The sequence below is a fragment of the Zalophus californianus genome, chromosome 1, assembly GCF_009762305.2.
Source record: "Zalophus californianus isolate mZalCal1 chromosome 1, mZalCal1.pri.v2, whole genome shotgun sequence".
Lineage (NCBI taxonomy): Eukaryota > Metazoa > Chordata > Mammalia > Carnivora > Otariidae > Zalophus > Zalophus californianus.
In genome coordinates this window covers 109537398-109559788 of record NC_045595.1, presented here as the reverse complement: position 1 = coordinate 109559788, position 22391 = coordinate 109537398, and the positions used below count along the sequence as shown (strand labels likewise).

The window sequence follows — 22391 nt, the reverse complement described above, 5'->3', positions numbered from 1 at the left end:
AAATGCAAATTAAATGATGATGAGATTTCATATATTCCCATATATATACCCATCACAATAGCAGACATAAAACGATTGACAGCACCAAGGGCTAGTGAGGGTGCTGAGCAACTTGAACTTTATTCACTGCTGATGGGAGTGTGCATTTGTGCAACCCCTTCACACTATTTCAGAGCATCTACTAAAGCTGTGTTATGTACCGTGTCTTATCAGTTCCATTGTTGTGTTTCAGCCTCATGACATATACCTAATATTTGTAGTGGTATTAGTTGTAATAGTACAAACAGGCGCCCCGTGGGTTATTTTAATAAATATGAAGAGTATTTATGTTGAAAGTCAATATTCTGTAGCTTACAGAATGACTTTCCATACCACCTCATTTAATCATCACAACACTAATCCCTTAAAATAGTTGTTACTGTCCTTTCCTTAAAAAAAAAACAACAAAAAACCATAATAGGAAGCTAGAGAGGTTGGCCAACTAGCCCACTTAGTGAGAGGCCAAGCTGGAATGTGAGATCATCAGATGCTGGTGTTCCCACACCATGCACTCTGAGGTTCTCAAAACATCAGTAACACCTGAGAAGGTTCTGGACTAAATTGGCGCCTTACTGTCAGTGAAATAGACTTGAGTGTGTTTATGCCAGCAGTGTGGCTTGGCGTTTTATTTGTTGAGTAAGAGAAAATCTGGGGGGTGACGTGGTCCCATGGTAATGCAGGGGTGGGCTCCCTTTTCCTTTCTAAGCCGCAGTACTCAGATGTCTAGGGTACCCTCTAAAGATCTTACTTTGTTTGTGGAAGCTGTTGTTTTGGTGCTGAGCTTTTCCGCAATTACAGGGTCCCTTCCCAACATTTGTTTTTTCTGTTATGTATTGCCAAATATTGGGGTTATCGCTAATGTGTTGGGATAAAACAGCATCATTCCAAAGTCTTTATTTCTGACAGCCTTTAGTCCTGCTGCCTTTCAGCCTGAATCCTGTGGGTAATAATTTTTATTCTGTTGGTAGAAATTAAAATGGGTCAAAATCTCAAAAGTGTGGTTTGACTTAGTTATTTAAGTGCACGCTAATCAAAAGCAGGAAAAAGTTATTCATAAAAAAAAATTACTACTTGTCTTTTTTGTCAAATCTGTCTTTTATAAGTCAGCAAGAATAGTGAATTTCCTAAATAAAAGAACATTTTATCCCCTTGTAGTCATTTGAATAGATATTATAACTGTGACCCTTCTGCTCTTGAGACCTTCAAGGCATGACTAATAGTCTTTCTAAAACACACATCTTTTGTGGCTTAGAAGTCAGTTTTACAGTAAGAAACCCACACTTTTGCCTTAATATTATAATATAATTATGATCATAGACATGCTTGTTATTAATGGTAAGGCAAGCTGCAATATTTGGTTAATTTGTTTTCTTCCAAGTAATTGTCCTTTTTGCATATATTATAATGCCCAGTCCATTCTCTGTATGTTGTAGACGTACCTGGTGCACTGAGTTTGTTGTTAAGTTTACTGTGATTTTCCAGCAGAAAACCACAAAGTCACGGTCTAAGTCGTATAGTACCGATGATGAGGAGGACACACAGCAGAACCCTGGCAAGGAGACTGGTCAGCTGTACAGGTAAGAATGTGTCTCCACGTGTCTTTCTTAGACTCCTGGGGCCTCTTCAGCTTGGCTGTTGTAGTTGTTTGTGTCTAGAGAAGTGGATCACAAGGTCAAGTGCTCAGTGCAGCAGGACGTGGGAAGGTGAACTGGGTATGAGATAATAACACATGGAGGGGGCTTACACTGTGTGCCTGGCACACAGGGAGCTCTTGCTAAGTGCTAGCTGTGGCAGTGGTCAGGTCTCTTCAGAGAAGAGAGAGGGGCCGCAGGAGCTAGTCTGGGGGGTTCTCCTAGGAGACTGAAGGAGATGATAGGTGATGAGCACATGTGAAGAGCTAGATACCTGAAATCAGCCAGACTTGAAACTCTTGTTCCTTCACCACTAACACGGGACAAGTTAGGCTTCTCTTATGTTTTGTTTCTTAGGGTCATTGTGAAGATTAAAGGAATTAAACTGCTTAGCCTGATAAGCCCTGTTCCAATTAACTAAGCACTCAAAAATATTAGCTGCTGTTTTCTTTCTTATTGCCAATAGAATTTGAGATGAATAAGATGATTTTCTGGCAGCTTGTGTATACAGTAAAGTCACAGAGGAATGCAAATCATATCATAGATAAGTGCGTGCACACACACACCCACACACACCCACGCCCTTGTGCCTTTATTGAAAGACTGAAATTAAATGAACTTAGAAGCATAAAGCGGTCTTGTAGGAATGGATGACATTTAGTGCGCAATTAAATTTTATATTTAGCTTCGCTTCAACAGGATGTCCATACATAACATGGTAACTAGGAAGGGCAGAGAGGATGTGTGTGGTTCCTACCTTTAGGATACAGAAAATTCAATACATAGTTACAGTAAAGGAATGGGATCACCTTCCAGGAGACCTCTGCTGTGAATGTTCTCAAATAGAAGTCCGGGTTCCCTTCCTGCCAAAGTGGAGGAGATGCCTGGTGAACTCCGGTGTTACTCACTACCTGGGGAATGGTAGCAATCAAGCCCTTCATGGCAGAACTCACAAATACCTGATAAGACACTGATTCTCAGTGGAGCAGTGAATAAGACCACATGAGTAGGGTATTGTGGTGGAAAGAGAGCTGCACTAGGACTCTTACTTGGGTTCTAATTCTGGCTCCACTAGGAGCAGGTTAGGGAAGGTGGAGTAGCCACAGGCCCAAACCTCTTCCAGCTCTAAATGACATGAGTCCTGGCTGTGTATGTCACAGGTTGGGTCGCCGCAGGAAAACTATGAAACTCTGCCGAGAGCTCTCTGACTTGGTGGTGTATACAAACTCAGTGGCGGCCCAGGACATTGTGGATGATGGTAAGGAGAGAGTTTTTCTTCTTGGGTAAACATTCTTGACCTTTCTTTGTCAACCGCTTACTAATCATTTGTTAATCAGATCATCAGCACACAGTTCTGGAACTGTGTATCATCCAACGTGTCAGGAAACTGACTGCCAGTATAAAGCTTCGCTCACAGTGGGTGCCATATTGATTACTGTGGTAACCTGATTGGCTGGGCAGAGGAAGACTTCATTATTATGTAAAGACAAATGCATTATAGCAACGTCTTGCCCAAGGTGTGAATTATGGAGGCCTGACCTGGTTTGGTGGCCAGGTCACAGACGGATGTGACGTTCCTAGTGTGAATGACCAGAAGAAAGAAGAAAGCTAAAATAACACCTCAAAAATTCCACTATTTTGTCATTGGAAATTTGACTTTGTTGAAGATAATTTAACCCACAGACTGAAGTTTTAACAGAAAGGGCAGGAATTTCAGAAGCACTGATCCTTTCACTGATTTTCACCTATTATCGCATCATGTTGTGTTGAGAAATCCTAGTCACAAATGTTCTTACCCCTGACTTTCCACTGAGTTGCTCTTCTTCCCTTTATCTTCTTCCTTTCTCATTTCTGTTTTGTTCCGTTACTGAATGCTTATAGAAATAAACTCCAGGCATGTGGCTTTTCAATCTAATTTTAATTTTAGTAGAAGTAAAATGTAAAGTAAAAATCTCTCATTTTCCCAACAAATCTTAGTGAAGGAAAACCAACATTGTGTGGAGCCTTATGTCTGTAGCAAATCTCCAGGATTCTCTCCTCAGATCTTTCTTTTTTGTTTTTCCCTTTCCACAAGTGTATCTTTTTCTGTCTTACCTTTGGTGTTGATTCCTTCCTCAAATGGAGACAATTAAAAAAAATTAATTTCACATGCAAGAACATGAGAAACTGTCCTTATAATAACTGCCCATAGCTAGAAAATAAACTCAGTGAGAGATTTAATGAAGTGAAAGGTGTATTTGGTTTAGAGGAATATAATTTTTTTAAAAATTTTATTTATTTATTTGAGAGAGAGAGAGAGAAAATGAGAACATAAGCCGGGGGGAGGGGCAGAGAGAGGGAATCTCAAGCAGACTCCCCACTGAGCGCAGAGCCCGATGCAGGGCTTGATCCCAGGACCCTGAGATCATGACCTGAGCCAAAACCAAGAGTTGGACGCTTAACCAACAGAGCCACTCAGGTGCCCCAAAGAATATAATTTCTACTAAATACCTTAAAGAGACCATGATTGTATTAACTTAATGGAAAATAATATTGAGTACTCTTGAACTTAAGGAGTTTTTGTTGTGTGTGTGTGTGTGTGTGTGTGTGTATAGCCACAAAATGAGCAATAAATAACGAATGTGTGTCTCATCCCAATGCAAAGCAACTCAAATCTATTCATATGCTAATTGATACTATGCCTAACTAGCAAGGTCATCTTACTGATAATGTGGTGTACACATTTATGTGGAGAGACAGAGAAAACAGTGGCACTGATTATAGTGTTACTGCACCCAATGGCTTGTCAAAAAGACTGTGTATTTTCTCCTATCATGTTCATAGCATTACTCATCAAAATCTGCAAGTAAGATTATTTTTAGTCTCCTTGACAAACGTAAACTGTGTTAACAAGTATGTCAATAAAATATATGTGATACGTGATAAGGAGAGTGTATATGAGGGAAATCAGATTAAAAACTGTAATTTCTTTGCCTCCATCTTGTATTTATGATCATGCCAAGCTGTATCTCTAGAGTGTAATTGTTGGTCATTTGGCCGGCATTTAATGTCTAAGTTTATGCAGTCCTGAGGACAACCGGGGCCCTGGGAGACTGTGTGCTCCAATTAACATGCACAGGGTGGATATAATTCAGGTCCAGTTGGCCCAGCAAGTCTATATAGTTCAACTCCTTGGCTTCATGAGCCGTGTCCTTCTGTCTGGGTTCAGACACACTCAGCTCATCAGAGTAAAGACTGGAATGGGAATGAGTCTATGGGCAAGTTTGGGTCTTTATTTGGGCCAGCTTCTTCCAGCAGGTCCAGAAGACATATGAGTGGTCATTTTGGGGGTGGGGTGAGGATGTTTGGTGAAGGGGTAGGAGTAGTAGGGGCATTATAGAAATGGGATTGGGAGAAAAGTGTGGGGTATTGAATGCTTGGAGTTTAACTCCATCATGACCCTCAGATTTGGTGCTTCCTTGGCCCTGGATTGACACCACCTGATGACAGTCCAAGCAGAAACTTTAATATAGGCTTCCTATTCTTTTACCTCCCTTTATTTTTTCCGTGGTTTATATGGATGGTGGATGATTGTTCTTGTTTCTGAGATTTTATTTTTTTATAATGCTCTTTTAAAAATCTTTATTATTATTCCTTTTGCCCAAAAACTTTTGACTGGTTTCATAATTCTGTTCAAATTAACATTAAAATTCAGTTTTTCTCCTTTGGAATTGGTCTTTTATTTTCTTGGACCCTGAACGTTATCAGTTAATATGTGCTTCACATGTGGGCTTTTTATTTATTTTTAAAGATTTTATTTATTTATTTGAGAGAGAGAATGAGAGAGAGAGAGAGAACATGAGAGGGGGGAGGGCCAGAGGGAGAAGCAGACTCCCTGCTGAGCAGGGAGCCCGATGCCGGACTCGATCCCACGACTTCAGGATCATGACCTGAGCCGAAGGCAGTCGCTTAACCGACTGAGCCACCCAGGTGCCCCACATGTGGGCTTTTTAGATGAGTGCCTTCAATGAATGTCTTCCTGTTATCAGGAATAAGTTACATAGTAATAAGTTACATAGTTTTATTTATCCATGACTGTCTGTATCTTTGGCAAAGATATTCTGTTGGAATCATGCCCCTAAAAAATAATTTTTCTGCCAGCCCTCTTCATACTAGCCAGATAGACATGAATTAGTGAGATGATTGAATTCCTGGGAGAACATGGGACTCAGAAATATGCAGTTATCCTTGCAAGATGAGCAGCGCAGATTTGACCTCAAAATGGTAAAAGAGTCCCGAGAATGGGATTTTCTGGACCTTTCTTGGTCAGAAGCTACTCCTACTCTGGTTGAATTCACTCTTTTGCTCTGCATTTTATTATGGATATAATCCGATGTCTTAAAAAGTCTTTTGTGAGTGGTGGTTTTTGACTGAGGTTCTCACGTTTCTTTTTTATTAAAAACTGCCAGGAACCACAGGAAACGTGTTATCATTCAGTGAAACAAGAGCACATCAGGTAGTTCAGCAGAAATCGGAGCAGTTCATGATTTATAACCAAAAGCAACTCACGAGGATTTACCCCTCTGCCTACCGCATTGATTCCAGTAACTTCAACCCTCTGCCCTACTGGAACGCAGGTTGCCAGCTAGGTGTGTATGCCTTGGGAAAGAGCAGTTCTCTGTATGTCCTGACTCCATGCTGCTTTCTTGCCTAATTCTCTCAAACTTTGAACTTGTGCAGTGGCACTGAACTACCAGTCTGAGGGGCGAATGATGCAATTAAATCGAGCCAAGTTCAAGACAAATGGCAATTGTGGGTACGTCCTCAAGCCCCAGCAAATGTGCAAAGGTGCGTGTTCAATTCATAGTCATCTTTCTGATTGCAGGCACCTTACTGAAGGATCTCTCTGGAAAATGTGATACTTCAGTGTTTTGCAACATGATTTTTTAAAAAGGAGATAGGTGAAGGTGTTGGCATGTAAATTAGAACTCTTGTCACAACTATTTAACATTTGGGTAGCATGATGTTTAGAATGTTCTCTTGGGAGGTTATGCACATGAAGAGGGACACGAATAGCAATGGATTGTCATCTGAGATCCAGTGCCCCCAGCATGATACTCACTGGGCATTACTTATAAATTGTACTGCCTTGTAGGGTCTGAGTCCTGTCTTTCAGTGAGTCTGAAACCTGCTAGCAAAATTAAAATACCACCTGGAACAATTTTATCAAGCTCTTTTAGTCATTGGAGTCCAATTATAAAACAGTGCCAACAACAGGGAAAAGATAATGTAGTGTTAGATCAAAAAACACTTGTTTTGGGTTCTGCTCTTTAAAATTCTTTAAAAATTTTCCAAGTTGGATTTTTAGCAATTCAGGTAAAGAAGTGTTGACAGATGTGCCTTCAGTATTTTAGGCTTTGCATGTTTTCTTGCTCTGCTGTTGACTTCCTTTCAGGTCCTCTTTCTGTTTGTTACAGTCACTCTATATCCCTATGATAGTTTGAGTTAGAAAGTTATTTGAATCTGACATAACTGCTCCCCTTCTTCTACCCTGTTGGCATTCCAAGAAAATTCCTCTCTTCCCCCTCGCCATGATGGATAATTGCACCACAGACACTTTAAATTGACCCATTCCTTTGCCTTTGGGAGCATGGATTCTCACAACAACCCCCAGCTATAGAAAATGCCAGCTAGCATTGCCTTCAGGTAAAAGCCACACTGATAGTTATGTGATCATTTCTTTGCTCCAAGAAACACTGTAGTCTTTCAGCATTTGTTGTTTCTTTGTTCTGCATGCTTGAAGGGTGTGTGTGTGTGTGTGTGTTCCCATGTTACCAACCTCAGATTTTAACCTCTGCTTTACTTGGCTTAGGTACTTTCAACCCTTTCTCTGGTGATCCACTTCCTGCCAACCCCAAAAAGCAGCTCATTCTGAAAGTGATCAGTGGACAGCAACTCCCCAAACCTCCAGACTCCATGTTTGGAGACCGAGGCGAGGTAAGCCATGTGTATGACCAAGTGGTTAATTACATGATTATGACTATTTTATTGTGTTTACATTTTTTAAAGAATATTTATTTATTTGACAGAGAGAGACACAGTGAGAGAGGGAACACAAGCAGGGGGAGTGGGAGAGGGAGAAGCAGGCTTCCCACTGAGCAGGGAGCCCGATGTGGGGCTCGATCCCAGGACCCTGAGATCATGACCTGAGCTGAAGGCAGACGCTTAACGACTGAGCCACCCAGGCGCCCCTGTGTTTACATTTACCTGAAATATCTTCAGAGTTCTCTCTGTCTCTGTATGTGTTTGTAAACGAGCACTGACCTCAGCTCATCAGATATCAACTGACTTATTGGCAAAATCATCGACAGTTCCTTCTGGAATATGGTACACCATCTATTTGGGAAGCATGCCATGTCTTTCCTCTCAGGAGTGGTTTATCACCTCAGGCTCCTTGCCACTCCTACTTGTTAAACCAGCATTTTTGGATCTTGAACGTTGAGTGCGGACACCACACAGCCCTGCTGTTGGGTTCCGCCACAAACTCTTTGTTGCCAATCTTAGCTGACCTGTGATGCTATGCGACCGTCCGCTTCACTTTGTCAGCCTTCGATCCCGTTCTCCACAGGGGCTGTTTCCAGCCTTCTCTCTCCTCAAACGGGTGTTCTCATCACTTTCCTTCTCATCTTCAACAGATGATACCGTGTCCTACTCCTCAGAAAGTAGGAGCTTCGTGTGGGATCGTTGGTTCCACCTCTGTTGCCTCCAGCCTAATCCACACCCCCGTTGTCTTTCGTCAGTTCTGCTGAGGTAGCCCCGCAGCTGACTGGTCTCCTTGCCTCCGTTCTGTCCTCCTCTTAGCAGCAAGAGCAGTTGTTTGGACATTATCAGAAAACGTAAACTTACCCCTTCTTTCATTTTTTATTTTCTTCACTGTCTGTAAAAATGAAGACTCACTTCCTGTTTTTTCTCTCAGACTTTTTATTTTGAAAATTTTTGAACCTCAGAAAACTTGTGAGAATAGTAAAAGTAAGGCCATTGCTCCCGCATCTAGATTCACCGATAAAATTACTAAGTGTTGTATTTGCTTTCTCTCTCTTTCATGTGTAGATGTGTATATGTCTGCGTGTATATGTGGATACACACATACCTGAGAGATGAAGCAAATGTAACAAAATTCAAAAATTATACACACATGTATACATATATTTGCATTTCTTTACAGAGTCATTTGAGAATAAGTTGTTGACATCTTGACCCCTAAATACCTACGTACTTTAGCATTTATCTCCTAAGAATAAGAACATTTTCCTCTATAACCACAATACAATCATGACATTTAATATTGATATAATAATATTATCTAATATAAAATTTATATTCAGTTTTCTCCAGTTGTCCCCAAATTGTCCTCGTATCTTCTTCTTTTTTCTTTTTTTCTTTGTGTATTCAGGATCCAATGAAGGATCACACATTGCTTTCAGTTGTCGTTACTCTTTGGTCCTTTTAAAATCTAGAATAGTTCTCTAGCTTTCTTATTTTGTTTTCATGATATTGACATTTTACAAAATGTCCAAGCCAGTTATTTTCAGAATGTCCTTCCATTTGAATTTACCTGATTGCTTCTTCATGATTGGAATAAAAAGAAATATATCTGCCCCCATCCAATTCCGTTCTTCCAGCATCTCATTGAGATTACAGTCTGAAGAAGCTGATACTGGGGTCTTAGGTTTGCAGACGAGGAAACTGAAGCATAGGTACGTAGTTTGCCTCGGGCAACACAGGAGCCCAAGTTTTGAAGGAGGAAGTTACTCTTCAAGCCTGTGGTCCTCTTGAATTCCTTATGAACAGAAGTCATCCTCATTAGCTGCCCCCCAAAATCTGAGATACCCAGTGGTCCAGTTTTACCACAGGGTTCTACTGAAAGGAAGAACTTCTAGCATCAAATGATTAATTGAAAATGAGTAAACTTCATGGTTTATTTAGTGAGCAAAAAATATGTGTATTCACCCAATGTTCTCATGTTTTTCCAACGTACAGCTAGCTCTTATTCCCTGAAGCTCCCCCCAAAACTCCGTATTCTCCTTACTTTCCAAATTCCTAAAACGTTTTCTCAGACCTTGTTACTCTCTCTCTTTACACTTTTAGATCAGCTCTTTCTGGGTTCACAAGGTTTCAGTCTTTCATTGCTCATTATTCAGAACTTGCATGATAAAAGAGAGCTTACAAATCACCCAAAAAGCAGGGTCCCTTCTCCTGGAGGGGAGGGAATGTGGGGGAAGTGGGAAGGAAGACTAAGCATTCATTTTTCCTATGGGTTCCTTTTTAATCTTGTTATTTTTTGATACTTTTTAAGTTACATTATAGTACACAATTGATTTAAATACAGTAAAGTGAACATATCAGATGTGCATAGCTTGATTAATTATTATGCAACACAGAACATCTGAGAACCCCCCAGAAGTCTTCCATTCACCCTTCCAGTAAATATCTATTCCCAACCCCCCAAATCAAACACAAACCCCTATCGCAACAGATTAATGTTGTCTGTGTTCAGACTTTATGTAAATAGACTCTTATAGTATATGCTCTTTTTTTTTTTTAAGATTTTATTTTTTTAAGTAATCTCTACACCCAACATGGGGCTTCAACTCATGACCCCAAGATCAAGAGCTGCATGCTCTTCCAACTGAGTCAGCCGGGTACCCCTAGTATATACCCTTTTATGTATGAATTATTCAACATTATGTCTATGTTGCAGAACTTTTTCATTATTGTATGGTAGTCATTAAATGAATAATCCACGATTCATCCATCCTACTCATGATAGACATTTAGGTTGTTTCCAGTATGTGACTATTATGAATACAGCTGCTCTGAGCATGGACAAAAGCTTTCATTTCTGTTAGATATATACCTTGAAATGGAGTTGTAAGTTCATTGGATAAAACTGTAGTATCAGTAAATATTGGCAAACTAAAATTTAATCTTTGTTTTTCCGTTTCATATACCTAAATCTGTTGTACAGTTTCTCTTTCTTAGTAAGCACCTAATAAAATGGGTTACTATTGAAACGTGGACATTTTGGCCAATATTCTCAATTAACACACATAGAGAAATGTATTGGTTGTAATAATACCCTCTCTTTATTTACATAGATCATTGATCCTTTTGTTGAAGTTGAAATTATTGGATTGCCAGTAGATTGTTGTAAAGATCAAACCCGTGTAGTAGATGACAATGGTAAGATGATAATCTGTTTCCTTTTAATCAAGAGGCTCTAGAAATAAAATTTGCACTGAAAAAGAAAAATTTGTCTATGTAGAAGAGAAACAAATGCCTAAGATTCATAACTGCCATCTGAGTTTATGTTAGTCTTTTAAACACATAAAACTGAGTAAATGTGGGATTGATGCATGGTAGGTTTTGGTGGATTTGTAATCTAGGCTCTTAAATTCTTTGCTTTTGAAGCAAAACCTTTTTTCTAATGAGGAGAATTAATGGTATCTTAAAGGACTGGGTTAAAACTTAGGAAAATGCCTCCATTACATTTTGTATTGTATTTTCATGATGTAAGTTGCTTTAGAGCTCTCATTCATGATGCCTGTATGTCTTGATTATTTTTCATTCTTTTTCTGGAATGTGTAAAACTCTATAAAGGTAAGTGTAGCATGTTCGGGCAAGTTTACTTCTTAATATGTCCATGCGGTGGATGGGCGGCATTCTTGTATTCTGGCCATGATATAAAAAAAGCTTTCTTAACCTAAGCCTCGTGGTGTTTGTTCATACATTTGACAAACATTATGGCATACCTATTTTTCTCAATCTCTAGTCATTAATACTCTAAATCTAAATCACAATCTTCAAAACATTTAAGAAATTAGAGGTTCATAGTGAGACCTTAAGAGGAGTTTTTCTTTTTTTTTTTAATTTAAATTCAATAAGCCAACATTTTGTACATCTCTAGTTTCAGATTCTTTTTTTTTTTTTTTAAGATTATTTGAGAGAGAGAGTGAGCACGAGCCTGAGCAGTGGGAGGGACAGAAAGAGAGGGAGAGACAATCCCAAGCCAACTCTGCACTGAGTGTGAGCCAGATGCCCGGCTCAGTTCTGCCACCCCAAGATCATGACGTGAGCCAAAATCAGGAGTCAGACACTCAACCAACTGAGCCACCCAGGCACCCCATTAAGAGGAGTTTTTCTAAGTGCTAACTTAAGGAAAGGAATTTGGGGATTCAAGAGTAACATAAACCTATTACTTTAGGAAATAACATGCTTAGAGGATGGAGGCTTCCTATATTGCATTTTCCCACCAATGGGCATTGTTTTGTTTTTGTTTTTGTTGTTTGTTTGTTTCTTTTTTGTCTCAGAAGTAATTGAGAAGTCATTACTAAGATAACAAAAACACAATCTCTTCTCTTGTTTAGAAGGGACATTTCAGTGATTTCAGTCTACAATTATTTCCTTAGCTGAGATATTTTAAAGTAAGATTAAGTAGCTGATGCCTCCTGAATACATGTATTTAATAAAATTTATTTTCATTTTTAGAAAAGAAAAACAAACTTAGAGAGTACTTGAATTTTTATCAGTTTATGTAATTATTTTATCCGAGAAAATTTTATCAAGAAATAAATGTATTTTTACCTTTCAGAATATGAGTTGAATTATATATCTTTATATTTATTTTCAATAGCTATGAAAATGTATCTTCCATGTATTAAGGTCTTGCTTCATGGGAAGGCACTGGAAAACAATAGTGCACAGTCTAATTTGGCTCTCTAACGAGCTGTGTGACCTTAGGTGCATTATTTTCTCTGCATATCAATTTTCTCAACTACAAAATGACTTATAAATACTTGCATTTCTTACTTTAAAAAAAGCATTTGTTACTTGTGTAATTTTTAAAAAAATTATATAGTTTTGAAAGCTAATCATAATGTATTTTTTTCTTAATTAGAAAATAAACCACAAAAACCTTGCTTTGCCATCCTTCGAGGATTGCTATAAAAATTAAATAAGATGCTATATGTACAGTAGCAGCATTGAAACCTACATAGCACCTTATAAAATGTTCATAGCAGTAGAATTTTTTGTGGGTGAGAGGCAGGATTCTTTATTTTTCTGGCAAGGTGGGAACTTTCTTTCTCTTTCTTACTTTTTTTTTTTGCTAAAACATTATTCTTAGATCACTACTAAAGATATTTTTTGAGCTTATTGAAGCGTTCTGAAATTGCCTAAAGGAACTTCCCCTACAATGCAATTTGGGCATCAAAGATTATTAGAATTGATGTAATCATTTACAGGCAATCTTCCTACCAATTATTTTCTAGCAATGGGGCGAATTCCAAGACTTTATTTCAGTAAGGCATCCTGGAGTTGCTTGGTCATCTTCACGAGTTTAATAACCATTGCAAGCAATTTCCAGTCTGCTTTGCAGATGTTGCTGCCAATTCATTTTTAGCCAAGCCCTTTGCTTTTCTGATTTTTCTCTTCCTATTTCTCTGAGGATTTAACCCTGTGTGGGAAGAAACCCTGACATTTACAGTACACATGCCAGACATAGCTTTGGTTCGGTTCCTGGTGTGGGATCATGATCCAATTGGACGAGACTTCGTTGGACAAAGAACCGTGACCTTCAGCAGCTTAGTGCCCGGTAGGTAGGGGCTGGCCTTTCCTCTCTAGGCTGACCATTCAGTTTTCTTTGGAAGGTTTAATATATGATATGTGATATGTGTGATATATAAAATATGTGTTATATGCGTGTTAACATGTTTTATGAAATGTAAAGAATTATAGTAAAGTCAAATACTTCATTTAGTTGCACCCATGGGAAAGCCAAGTGTAAGTCCAAGTTAAAGGAAACTATTTTCTCTGATTTTCTCAGGCTACCGGCATGTCTATTTGGAAGGACTGACAGAAGCATCTATATTTGTCCACATAACAATCAATGAAATCTATGGAAAGGTGAGAAAGATTGTAGGGCTTAAAGCCACATGTGACAATAATATGGTCCTTATCAAAGTTATTTTTTTGACTAATCGCTTAAAAGGCACATACATCTTGACAAAGTTGTTCTTTAGCAGAAAACTAGCGAGAAGCCCAGCGAGCCCCACGTGCTAAGCCTGTCAGGTCCTGTCCTGATCCGTATGTGCTCCTTCCCTTGTTTTGGGGTGTGGAAAAAGCTAATCTCTCAGATGGTCCTTTGTTTCACTACAAGAATAAATATATACTTAAACATTGAATTTTATTTTAAGAAGACCTAGCCGGCTGCAGCAGGAAATGGGGCGTCTCAGATGTCTGACGGATTACCAGTACTAACCAGACTGTGATTCCAGCCAGTGGTTCATTCATTTGGTGCCATTGTATTTAGCTGAAAACCTAAAACTCCACAAATGCATTTAAAGCCACCCACAGAACTTTTAAAGACGTTATGAGGATTTTCTTTTAAGAAATAGACTACAAAAATGTATTCTAGTTTTCTCCTGATGCGACTCTTCATTATACAACTCATTTGAGGTTTACAAATCAATAGGCTGTCTTAGTCATGCCAAGTAACTGGGGACTTGGCCACTGGAATGAATTTCCGGGACCAGGTGTGATTTGGAGGGACTGTAAGAGTCTTGGCTAGCACCTGGGAATGTCCAGTGCTCTATATTAGAAAAGTCTGCATTGCTTTGGAGTTTCTCCTGTAGAGTTATAGGCATTCTCTGTGCATTAGCTTCCTCATCTGTAAAAGTAGGGTAAAAATATTACCCACCTCATAAAAAACCACATTATCCTTAGAAAGCTGCCTGCCTGGCATAATAGGAAATGCTCAAAAATGTTGGCTAATATTAATATTATTGGGACTACAAGCCAATTTCTAGGGAGTGGACCAGTGCAGGCTGAATTAGGGGGTATAATGTTTCTCCTTAACAGCAGTCGGTATGGGAGGGGCACTAAGGATTCTAATTTCTAAGAGTAATGAAGTTTTATTCTACGACTTTGTGTGTTTAGTCCTCGGTTTTTGCCTGTGCTTCTTGTTGTGATGCTTTCTCTGGCATAAATGCACACAAATGTGAATGACTGAAAATGATTCTTGAACTTCTAGGGATCCCAGGTTAGCTAAGTAGTATCTCTAGCATTTATCCTGCTTGAAGGAAACAATAACATTCAGAATTTATTTAAAACTTGAGCCAGAAAGGAATTAAAATATGAAGAAGAAAGTGTTCTGTAGGCTTTCCTTTCTCCTAAATAGATGTCTACGTCTAAGTCACATTATATGTTACTTTCAAGGTGTATTTGGGTTGGGATGCATAAACCACAATGTGGCGGTGATGAGTAATGAATGAACCTGTGACTAGAAATCACCGAAGGTGGAAGAAAGGGTTTATAGAAGCATATGCATTCTTGTCTTTTGTTGTTACTTGTGCCACTTTCTTGAATGAGCCCAAATTGTGTTCTGTTGTGTTTTGTTTTCTTCCCTTGCAGTGGAGCCCTTTAATACTCAACCCCAGTTACACTATATTGCACTTTCTAGGAGCTACAAAGGTAGTTTCTCAGCATGGTGCCTTGTTCTTGCTGACATATTTCTTTTTAAATGGTTATGGCAGCATGCTCCCTCATATCACTCCATTCCTTGCTTCCCACTTTGAAACGTGCATCTGTTGCTTTAAGGTGGCTGAAGTTCATAGCAGTCTGTTAAGTGTGGAAACTTTTCCTATCTCTGGGTAGGAAGCTTCTGGGTAGCTTGGTTGCAAAAAGGGAAGGCTGCCTGCTCACAAAGTAAGGTTAAGAAGGCGTGCATGATGTTGTGCAGACATGCTGTGAGCTGCTGTTTTCTCGATTTGAATATCCTTCAATGCTGTACAATTTTGTTTTGCGTCCATTTCTCATGGAGCTGTCATTTAAAAGGCAAGTCGTTGACACAATGGGATTTGCTTAACTCGCGCTTCCTCCTTTTGTGTCTTCAGAACAGACAGCTCCAAGGTCTGAAGGGATTGTTCAATAAGAATCCCAGGCATGGTTCGTCAGAAAACAATTCCCATTATGTTCGGAAACGATCGATTGGAGATAGGATTCTGAGACGCACAGCCAGTGCTCCGGCCAAAGGCAGAAAAAAGAGCAAAATGGGCTTCCAGGAAATGGTAGAGATAAAGGATTCTGTGTCTGAGGCCTCAAGAGATCAAGCCGGTGTCCTGAGAAGGACCACACGGAGTTTGCAAGAGCGCCCTGTCTCTTTGCCTGTTGACAAAGGTCTTCTGGGGGCTTTGTCACTGCCTATATCTGCAACAGCAAAAGACACTGAAGGAAAAGAACACTCCCTGGGTAAGATGCTTTAAGTTTCTCTAAGAATAACTCCTTCGAAGTCGTATTTTGGTCCCCGATTACAATTATGACCTGGTTGACATTTTATAGTCAAAGTAAAAATATACTAAAAAATAAATAATTTTTCATGTTAACTTTAGAACAGATTTTAAACTTCAGGGAGAGGGGGAAGAACTATTTCCTAGTCACCTAAAGCCTTAAAATAACATCAACATTGGAAATTGATAGTGAGGGATAAGGGGAATAATCAGGTGTGGAAGGTATGGAGCCCGGGGGTCTGTGAGGTGCCCTCAAGGGAGGTGAAACAGGCAAAACAGGAGCAGAGATCTTGGTTTTCCAAGTGGGTGTAATATTTACTGCTTGTTCTGAGGTTAAATAGAATTATATTCGTTTTTGTTTTATTTTGTTTTAGATTGAATAGAGTTGTATTTCTTTCCCCAACATACAACACATTTCCATGATTAGAAATGTTTATGGAGAAAGAAGTCAAGCCAGTTGTTAAAAGCAAGCCATCTTCTTCACTTGAGAAATCTTTGCTTCCTCAAGAGGTAGCTCAGGCGATGTTTTCCTATGGCCTCATTTCCCCCGATCCCTGGATGCTGGCAGGGAAGGAAGCATGTCCTCGGCGCCTGTCCAGTTATAGGCTCCTCAAGCCTACAGATCAAGCCTTACTTGTCTTTTCCCCTAATCTGAGCATAATGCTTCACTCATACCAAGAACTTGAGAAAGAATAATGCCTGCTTTGCAAGGTACCAGAGAGCTCCTGAGTTGTGTTAGTGACTCTTGCCCCTTCCTGCCTTTGGTAATGGAAGTACCAAAACTCTGCCCATTTGATGGGTCTTCACAACAAAAGTGTTTTAATTAAATCAGGATCATCTCAGACAAACATGATATCTGTTTACTTTAGGAAAATTCTCCTTTTATCATACAGTCTAAATTTCAGTGTTCTATCTTCTCACAAACTCCATTTTGCTTATATTGATTTTTATTATAAGATATTCTAGGGAAACAAATGAATTTTTGAATGGCTTATTTGAAGAGAAAAAGGAAGTTGAAAAGTTTGAACATTTGCTAAGAGCAGTGTCAGAAGAGATGGAAATATGTGCTTTTAAGTTTATTTCAAAATCCCATTTTGGGAGAAAATAAAGCTCTACTCAATAGAAATAAATACTGGTTAATCCAGAAAGCACTATTGAGTTGATGCGTATTTCCTCCCTTTAACAACTTTATAAGTTTGTCATTCTCATTTATATTATATGAGACTTGTGGTAAATATAGAACAAAGCCATGCAATGATTCAAGTTATAGCGTAGGAAAAAAAATAAGTGGAGAAAATACAGAATACAAAATTCCATGTATAATTCTGTCCCTCTAAGAGCTTAAAGTAGCTATCTCTGAGTGGTAACATCATAAGATATTTGATTTTTTTCTTTATAATTTTTGGATTTATCAAACTTTTTATGATGAATTTTTCTTTAGTTAGGAAGATATTTAATAAGTTAAATAAATTCTTCTTTCTTATATATCCTGACTGAAAACATTAAAAAAACAATTAAAATAATTAGAGCAAAGATAATTGAACATTTGATACTGTCTTAGCAATATCCTAAGCATGATGGGGTACCCCAAATTCCTGTGAATTGTGTGTTTTTATAGATTTTTCCATACTGTGCCTGCTAACTTACTGCCTCTTTTAGGGGAGAATGCAATATGAAATTTGCGTATTAAAAACAAAAATATGATTAAGAAAAAATTAGATATTAACAATGGCATAGAATTGGTGACCGCATCTTTATTTTTACATCTCAAAGTCAATAGATACTGGTATTTTAATATATTTATTGCACCTTCCAATCTGCTTTAGAAACTGATTAAATTAGTTCTTTTGCCAAAGTTTTTTTTTTTAAATAATATGGTTTGCGATTTTTACTAATCCATGTGTAACTTTGAAAGCTTGTAGTATCTTGCTTACAGGTACCACAATACTTTGTTTAACAGAACTGTCTTGTTCTATTTTTATTGCCATGCTTCTGTGTAGTACAAATCTGAATAGGAAACAACTTAAGGTAATCCTCACTGTAAAAGTATGGTAACTCATTGACATTTTTTTTTTTGACAATGAATATTACATCCTTAGCTGATGTAATAGATACTCAAAGGGAAGCTTCAGTGAGATTCCTATGAATATATTTTACCATTTATTCATCACACGGACACTTTGTTGCAAACCTCTGCAATCCATAACTATATCCTGTCACGATGTAACAGACTTACATTCTCCATTTGTCTGTCTGAAGACAAACATGAGTGTTTGTAGGGCCTACAAAAAGTGATACATATTACCTAAAACGTTGTGTGTTTCATTCCGCAGAAGATAAGGATGGAAGAAGAAAAGGGAAGGCAAGTATAAAAGACCAGCATTTTCCCAATTTCAACAAAAAGTTATCCTCTTCCTCTAGCGCCCTCCTCCTCAAAGACATGGGCCAAGGGGGCTCCACCGTCTCTGTTGCCAACACGCCAGTCCCGGGAGAACAGTCGGGAGTGCCAGGTCCTACGCGCGGGAGAGCCAAATCGAACGTATCAGGTGATGGCCAGGAACCGGAGCGCGCCGGCAAATCCCTCTTGCCAAGGCAGCTTTTGGCTCCTGATCCTACAGTTACCCTGACACAGGGTCCATGCAGTGTGAAAACCAAGGCAAATGGGAACGCTGGGGGCTTTGTGGAAGAAAAAAGCACATTGTCGGGAAGCATTTTTTCTCAGAGCAACCTGGAGATTAAGAACTTGGAAGGGAATTGGGTTAAGGGCCAAGCTGCAACATCCTTTTCTTTGTCAGATGTCTCTACGCTCTGTTCTGACATACCTGCCTCACATTCTACTGCCATTCTGCAGGAGACTGACATTTCCCATCTTATTGACAATGTCACATTAACCAATGAGAATGAGCCGGGCAGTTCCATTTCAGCACTGATTGGCCAGTTTGAGGAGACCCGTGATCAGGCAAACCTCACAGTTGTTTCTCAGCTCCATAGCACCAGTGTCATGTCAAGTCACACTCCCTTGCCCACCTTGGACCGAAAGATTCCCTTCAAGCATGACTTTTCCACGGGAAAACCCAAGTCATCCTTCCTGTGCTCATCTCCTGCCCCGATTGCATTCTCAAGTCCTGAGACCTCCAAACACTCAACACACGGAGTCTGTGAAACTACCTGCACTCCTCTCTCTAAAGCCAAACCAGATGACAGCCTTCCTGATAAGGCCAAGACAGGGGGTCTGGAAAACAACCTGCCTCGGTCCTCCAATACTTCTCACTGCTGGTTACCAAAAAGTCCCACCAATGGCAAAGAATGGGAAATGCTGAAGAACCACAGCCCTATCACTTCCACCAACTTGGCACTGGAGGATGTAATGGCTGAAACCATTCTCTGTTTAAATTCTGCAGAGAGCAGTCTCGTGGAAATGGACGGAGACTCAGAAAATCTGTCCCTAACAACCTATGAATATAGAAGAGAGGATGCAAGTCACCCTGCTTCTCCTTTAAAACCACAGTATGGTCAGGATGTGGCAGAACATTTTCAAAGAGGTTTGAGAAATGGCTACTGTAAAGAGACTCTCCACCCTTCTGTCTCTGAAATATTCAACAATATTCAAGATGTCAAAAATCAAAGTATTTCTTGTCTAGCCTATCAGGGCGCTGGTTTTATGCACAACAACTGCTCAAATTCAGACGCAAAAATGAACCAGACCTGTGTGCCCCTGTCTAGTGATGAAGGCATGCATGCCCCTGCGCCCAAGCAGCCCACACATCCTCCTCTGCCTGCTCTGAAGCTGCCCAGCCCTTGCAAATCCAAAAGTCTGGGGGACTTAACATCAGAGGACATCGCCTGCAACTTTGAAAGCAAGTACCAGTGTATTAGTAAGAGTTTTGTTACAACTGGCATTAGGGACAAGAAGGGCGTGACTGCGAAGACAAAGTCCTTAGAGCCCATAGACGCCCTGACCGAGCAGCTGCGGAAGCTTGTGTCTTTTGACCAGGAAGAGGGCTGTCAGGTGCTCTGTTCAAAGCAGGATGCCAGTCAATTCCCCAGGGCACTGGTCAGAAAGTTGTCATCCAGAAGCCAGAGCCGAGTGCGCAACATTGCCAGCCGTGCAAAGGAAAAGCAGGAGGCCAACAAGCAGAAGGGCGTCAACCCCAGCCACGTGGGTGGAGTGGTTCTGCGAAACAAACCCTCCGCACCCCTGCCTGCGGGCACCCGGCACTCCACGGGCTCGTACATCGCTGGCTACCTGCGGAGCAGCAAGGGGGGCGGCGTGGTGGAAGGCCGCGGCATCCCGGAAGGGGCGTGTGCCGCCTTGCGCCCCGGCTACGGCGACCCGTTTTGTTCCGATAATTCCATTTTGCAGACCGAGCCCAGCAGTGAGGATAAACCAGAAATTTATTTTCTTTTGAGACTGTGAATTACATAAAGCTGCATTTTCAGTGTTTACAAGGTATTCTGTAGAATTGTCAGAGTTTTCAGTAAACATGGTCTTGGCTTTGAAACGATTTTAAAATGTATTTTTAAACTTGTATTTTTGGTCTCCCCTTGACTCCATGTGTTCTTCCCGTTTCTGCATTTGTATATAGATCGGGGTGACATTTCCCTGGTGCGTATGATCTTTCTCCCCTGAAGTGTAAACGCTCTCGGTATGAAATATGTGCATGCCTTGGTTGTGAAACTTCTCAGCAGCTTGGGTTACGATGTCCGTCTGTTTCTCCACCACACTCTCTACTCTCAGTCCTCAGATCACAGTCACAAATGTACTCAGTTTTACTAATTGTTGAGGTCATTAAGAAACTTTGCAAAGGACAAAGGGATAAATTCTTTATTGTAAAGCCATTATCATCATTCCTAGTTTTCCTTCTTCCTTGAGAAGCCCAGATGCATTTTTATAACTCAGTTAAAAGAAGATTAAAATAGTTACCCTACCTTTTAAGATTTCTCTACCCCATGCAGAATGAGTTCAAAGGAGATTGGTAGCTGCCCCACCCCCCCCCAACACACACCCTCTCATTTTCGAGTAGGCTGTGAGGGTATAAGGGTAAAGCAAACTTATGTATATAAAGACAAAATTGTTTGTTTTACATAAATTTTGTTACATATTTTTGCTAATGGCTTTGTATGTAACAAGAACACAGTCGCCAAACTATTTGTGTACTTCTGAATTTTCTGATTAAATTATAGATGGCAAATAATGGCTTTCAGAATGAGGGACTTCTGTCAGACACTAACAGTAATAGTAGCACAGATTGAAAACATCCCCAAAACTGTCAAGCAAAAAAAAAAAAAAAAAGAAAAAAAATATTTTCTCATAATAAAATCCAAGTAAATAGATAATTAGAAGATACCTTTTCCCTTCATGGAGCTGAGTAACTATATTTTAGTATCAACATACATTATTTTCACTGTGAATCCATTTTTTTATTGCATGTTCAGATGTCCCTCTTTGCTTTTTTGTAATATTAACTGCAATGATGTTCTTCTTGGAATTCATGGAAATATAATTAAAGCAGATTTTTAAGCACTTGGTGAATATTTTTTTCCAACTGAAGTTCATACGATGACTGCTGAGTAATTACAGGGCCCAGAGCACTCAGAACTATTTTCCTTTTCATCTCTTCGCAGAAGAAGAGATAGTTTCTACGATAGTTTTAAGCAGCAATTTATGTCTCTGAGTGTTTTCATTAGGCTTTAAAGACCATATTTGTAAGGTGACTTGAAAAGAAATCAAACGTAATGAGTTTCTTTGCATTTTGTGTTGATATTGCTAGTTTAAAAATAATTCTTCCCAAATCCTGCCCTGGGGGTGGGGGCAGCCAAGATGCTGTGTTGGGCAAATCAGACCACTTGAAGGTTTGTCGAATGGGGGAGGAGTGGGGAGGAAAGCAGTCAGACCCTGATTACCCTCAGTCCCCAACTCTGAACTCTGTCCCAGTGCTGAGGATCTTCCTCTCTTTGGACAAACCCTAGGGTGCTGGTTGGGGTAGAAGTGTAATGGTGAAAGGGAGAGGGACCCAATTTCATTCCTTTACTGAACCTGAGAGACTTTTGGCTTCTTGGGGGTTTGGAACCCACAAAGTTCTATCCTTGGGTCTTGGCTTGTTTTCAAAGAGATTGACATGATGTAAAGTTGTTGAAATTCATTTGCAAAAGCATAGAATTTAGCTGCCCTGTTTGGTGGAATCAGTATTCTTTAAGAAAAAATCCAAGAGTTTACATTTGGATGTCAACCCTATTTCAGAGTGATTTTAGTAGTGACATAAATGGTTGGTGCCAAGTGTAATACAAGTATTCTTCTACTGATAGGACTTAGGAAAAGAGGAGAGAGTGACTTCGTGATTACTATTTGGAGATTGCTAATAAAGAAGAGGAAGCCGTGATGCTTAAATTTTAGTAC

The 22391-nt window shown here is 39.7% G+C and overlaps 1 protein-coding gene across 7 annotated transcripts in view; it reads left to right on the top strand.

Annotated features, from left to right (window-relative positions):
* PLCH1 (phospholipase C eta 1) overlaps window positions 1-21518 on the top strand; it is a 201259-nt gene extending 179741 nt beyond the window's left edge. For 4 of the 7 annotated variants that reach the window (XM_027586971.2, XM_027586974.2, XM_027586977.2 and 1 more), the window contains 11 exons: window positions 1522-1616; window positions 2831-2928; window positions 6119-6298; window positions 6390-6497; window positions 7522-7646; window positions 10808-10892; window positions 13156-13302; window positions 13534-13613; window positions 15120-15179; window positions 15602-15956; window positions 18328-21518. In XM_027586971.2, the coding sequence (XP_027442772.1) occupies window positions 1522-1616; window positions 2831-2928; window positions 6119-6298; window positions 6390-6497; window positions 7522-7646; window positions 10808-10892; window positions 13156-13302; window positions 13534-13613; window positions 15120-15179; window positions 15602-15956; window positions 18328-20411 (3417 nt within the window). In that variant the 3' untranslated portion in view covers window positions 20412-21518. The remainder of the gene's footprint in view (window positions 1-1521; window positions 1617-2830; window positions 2929-6118; window positions 6299-6389; window positions 6498-7521; window positions 7647-10807; window positions 10893-13155; window positions 13303-13533; window positions 13614-15119; window positions 15180-15601; window positions 15957-18327) is intronic. The other 3 variants (XM_027586973.2, XM_027586976.2, XM_027586975.2) reach the window with 3 other exon arrangements.
* The last annotated feature ends 873 nt before the right edge of the window (window positions 21519-22391 follow it).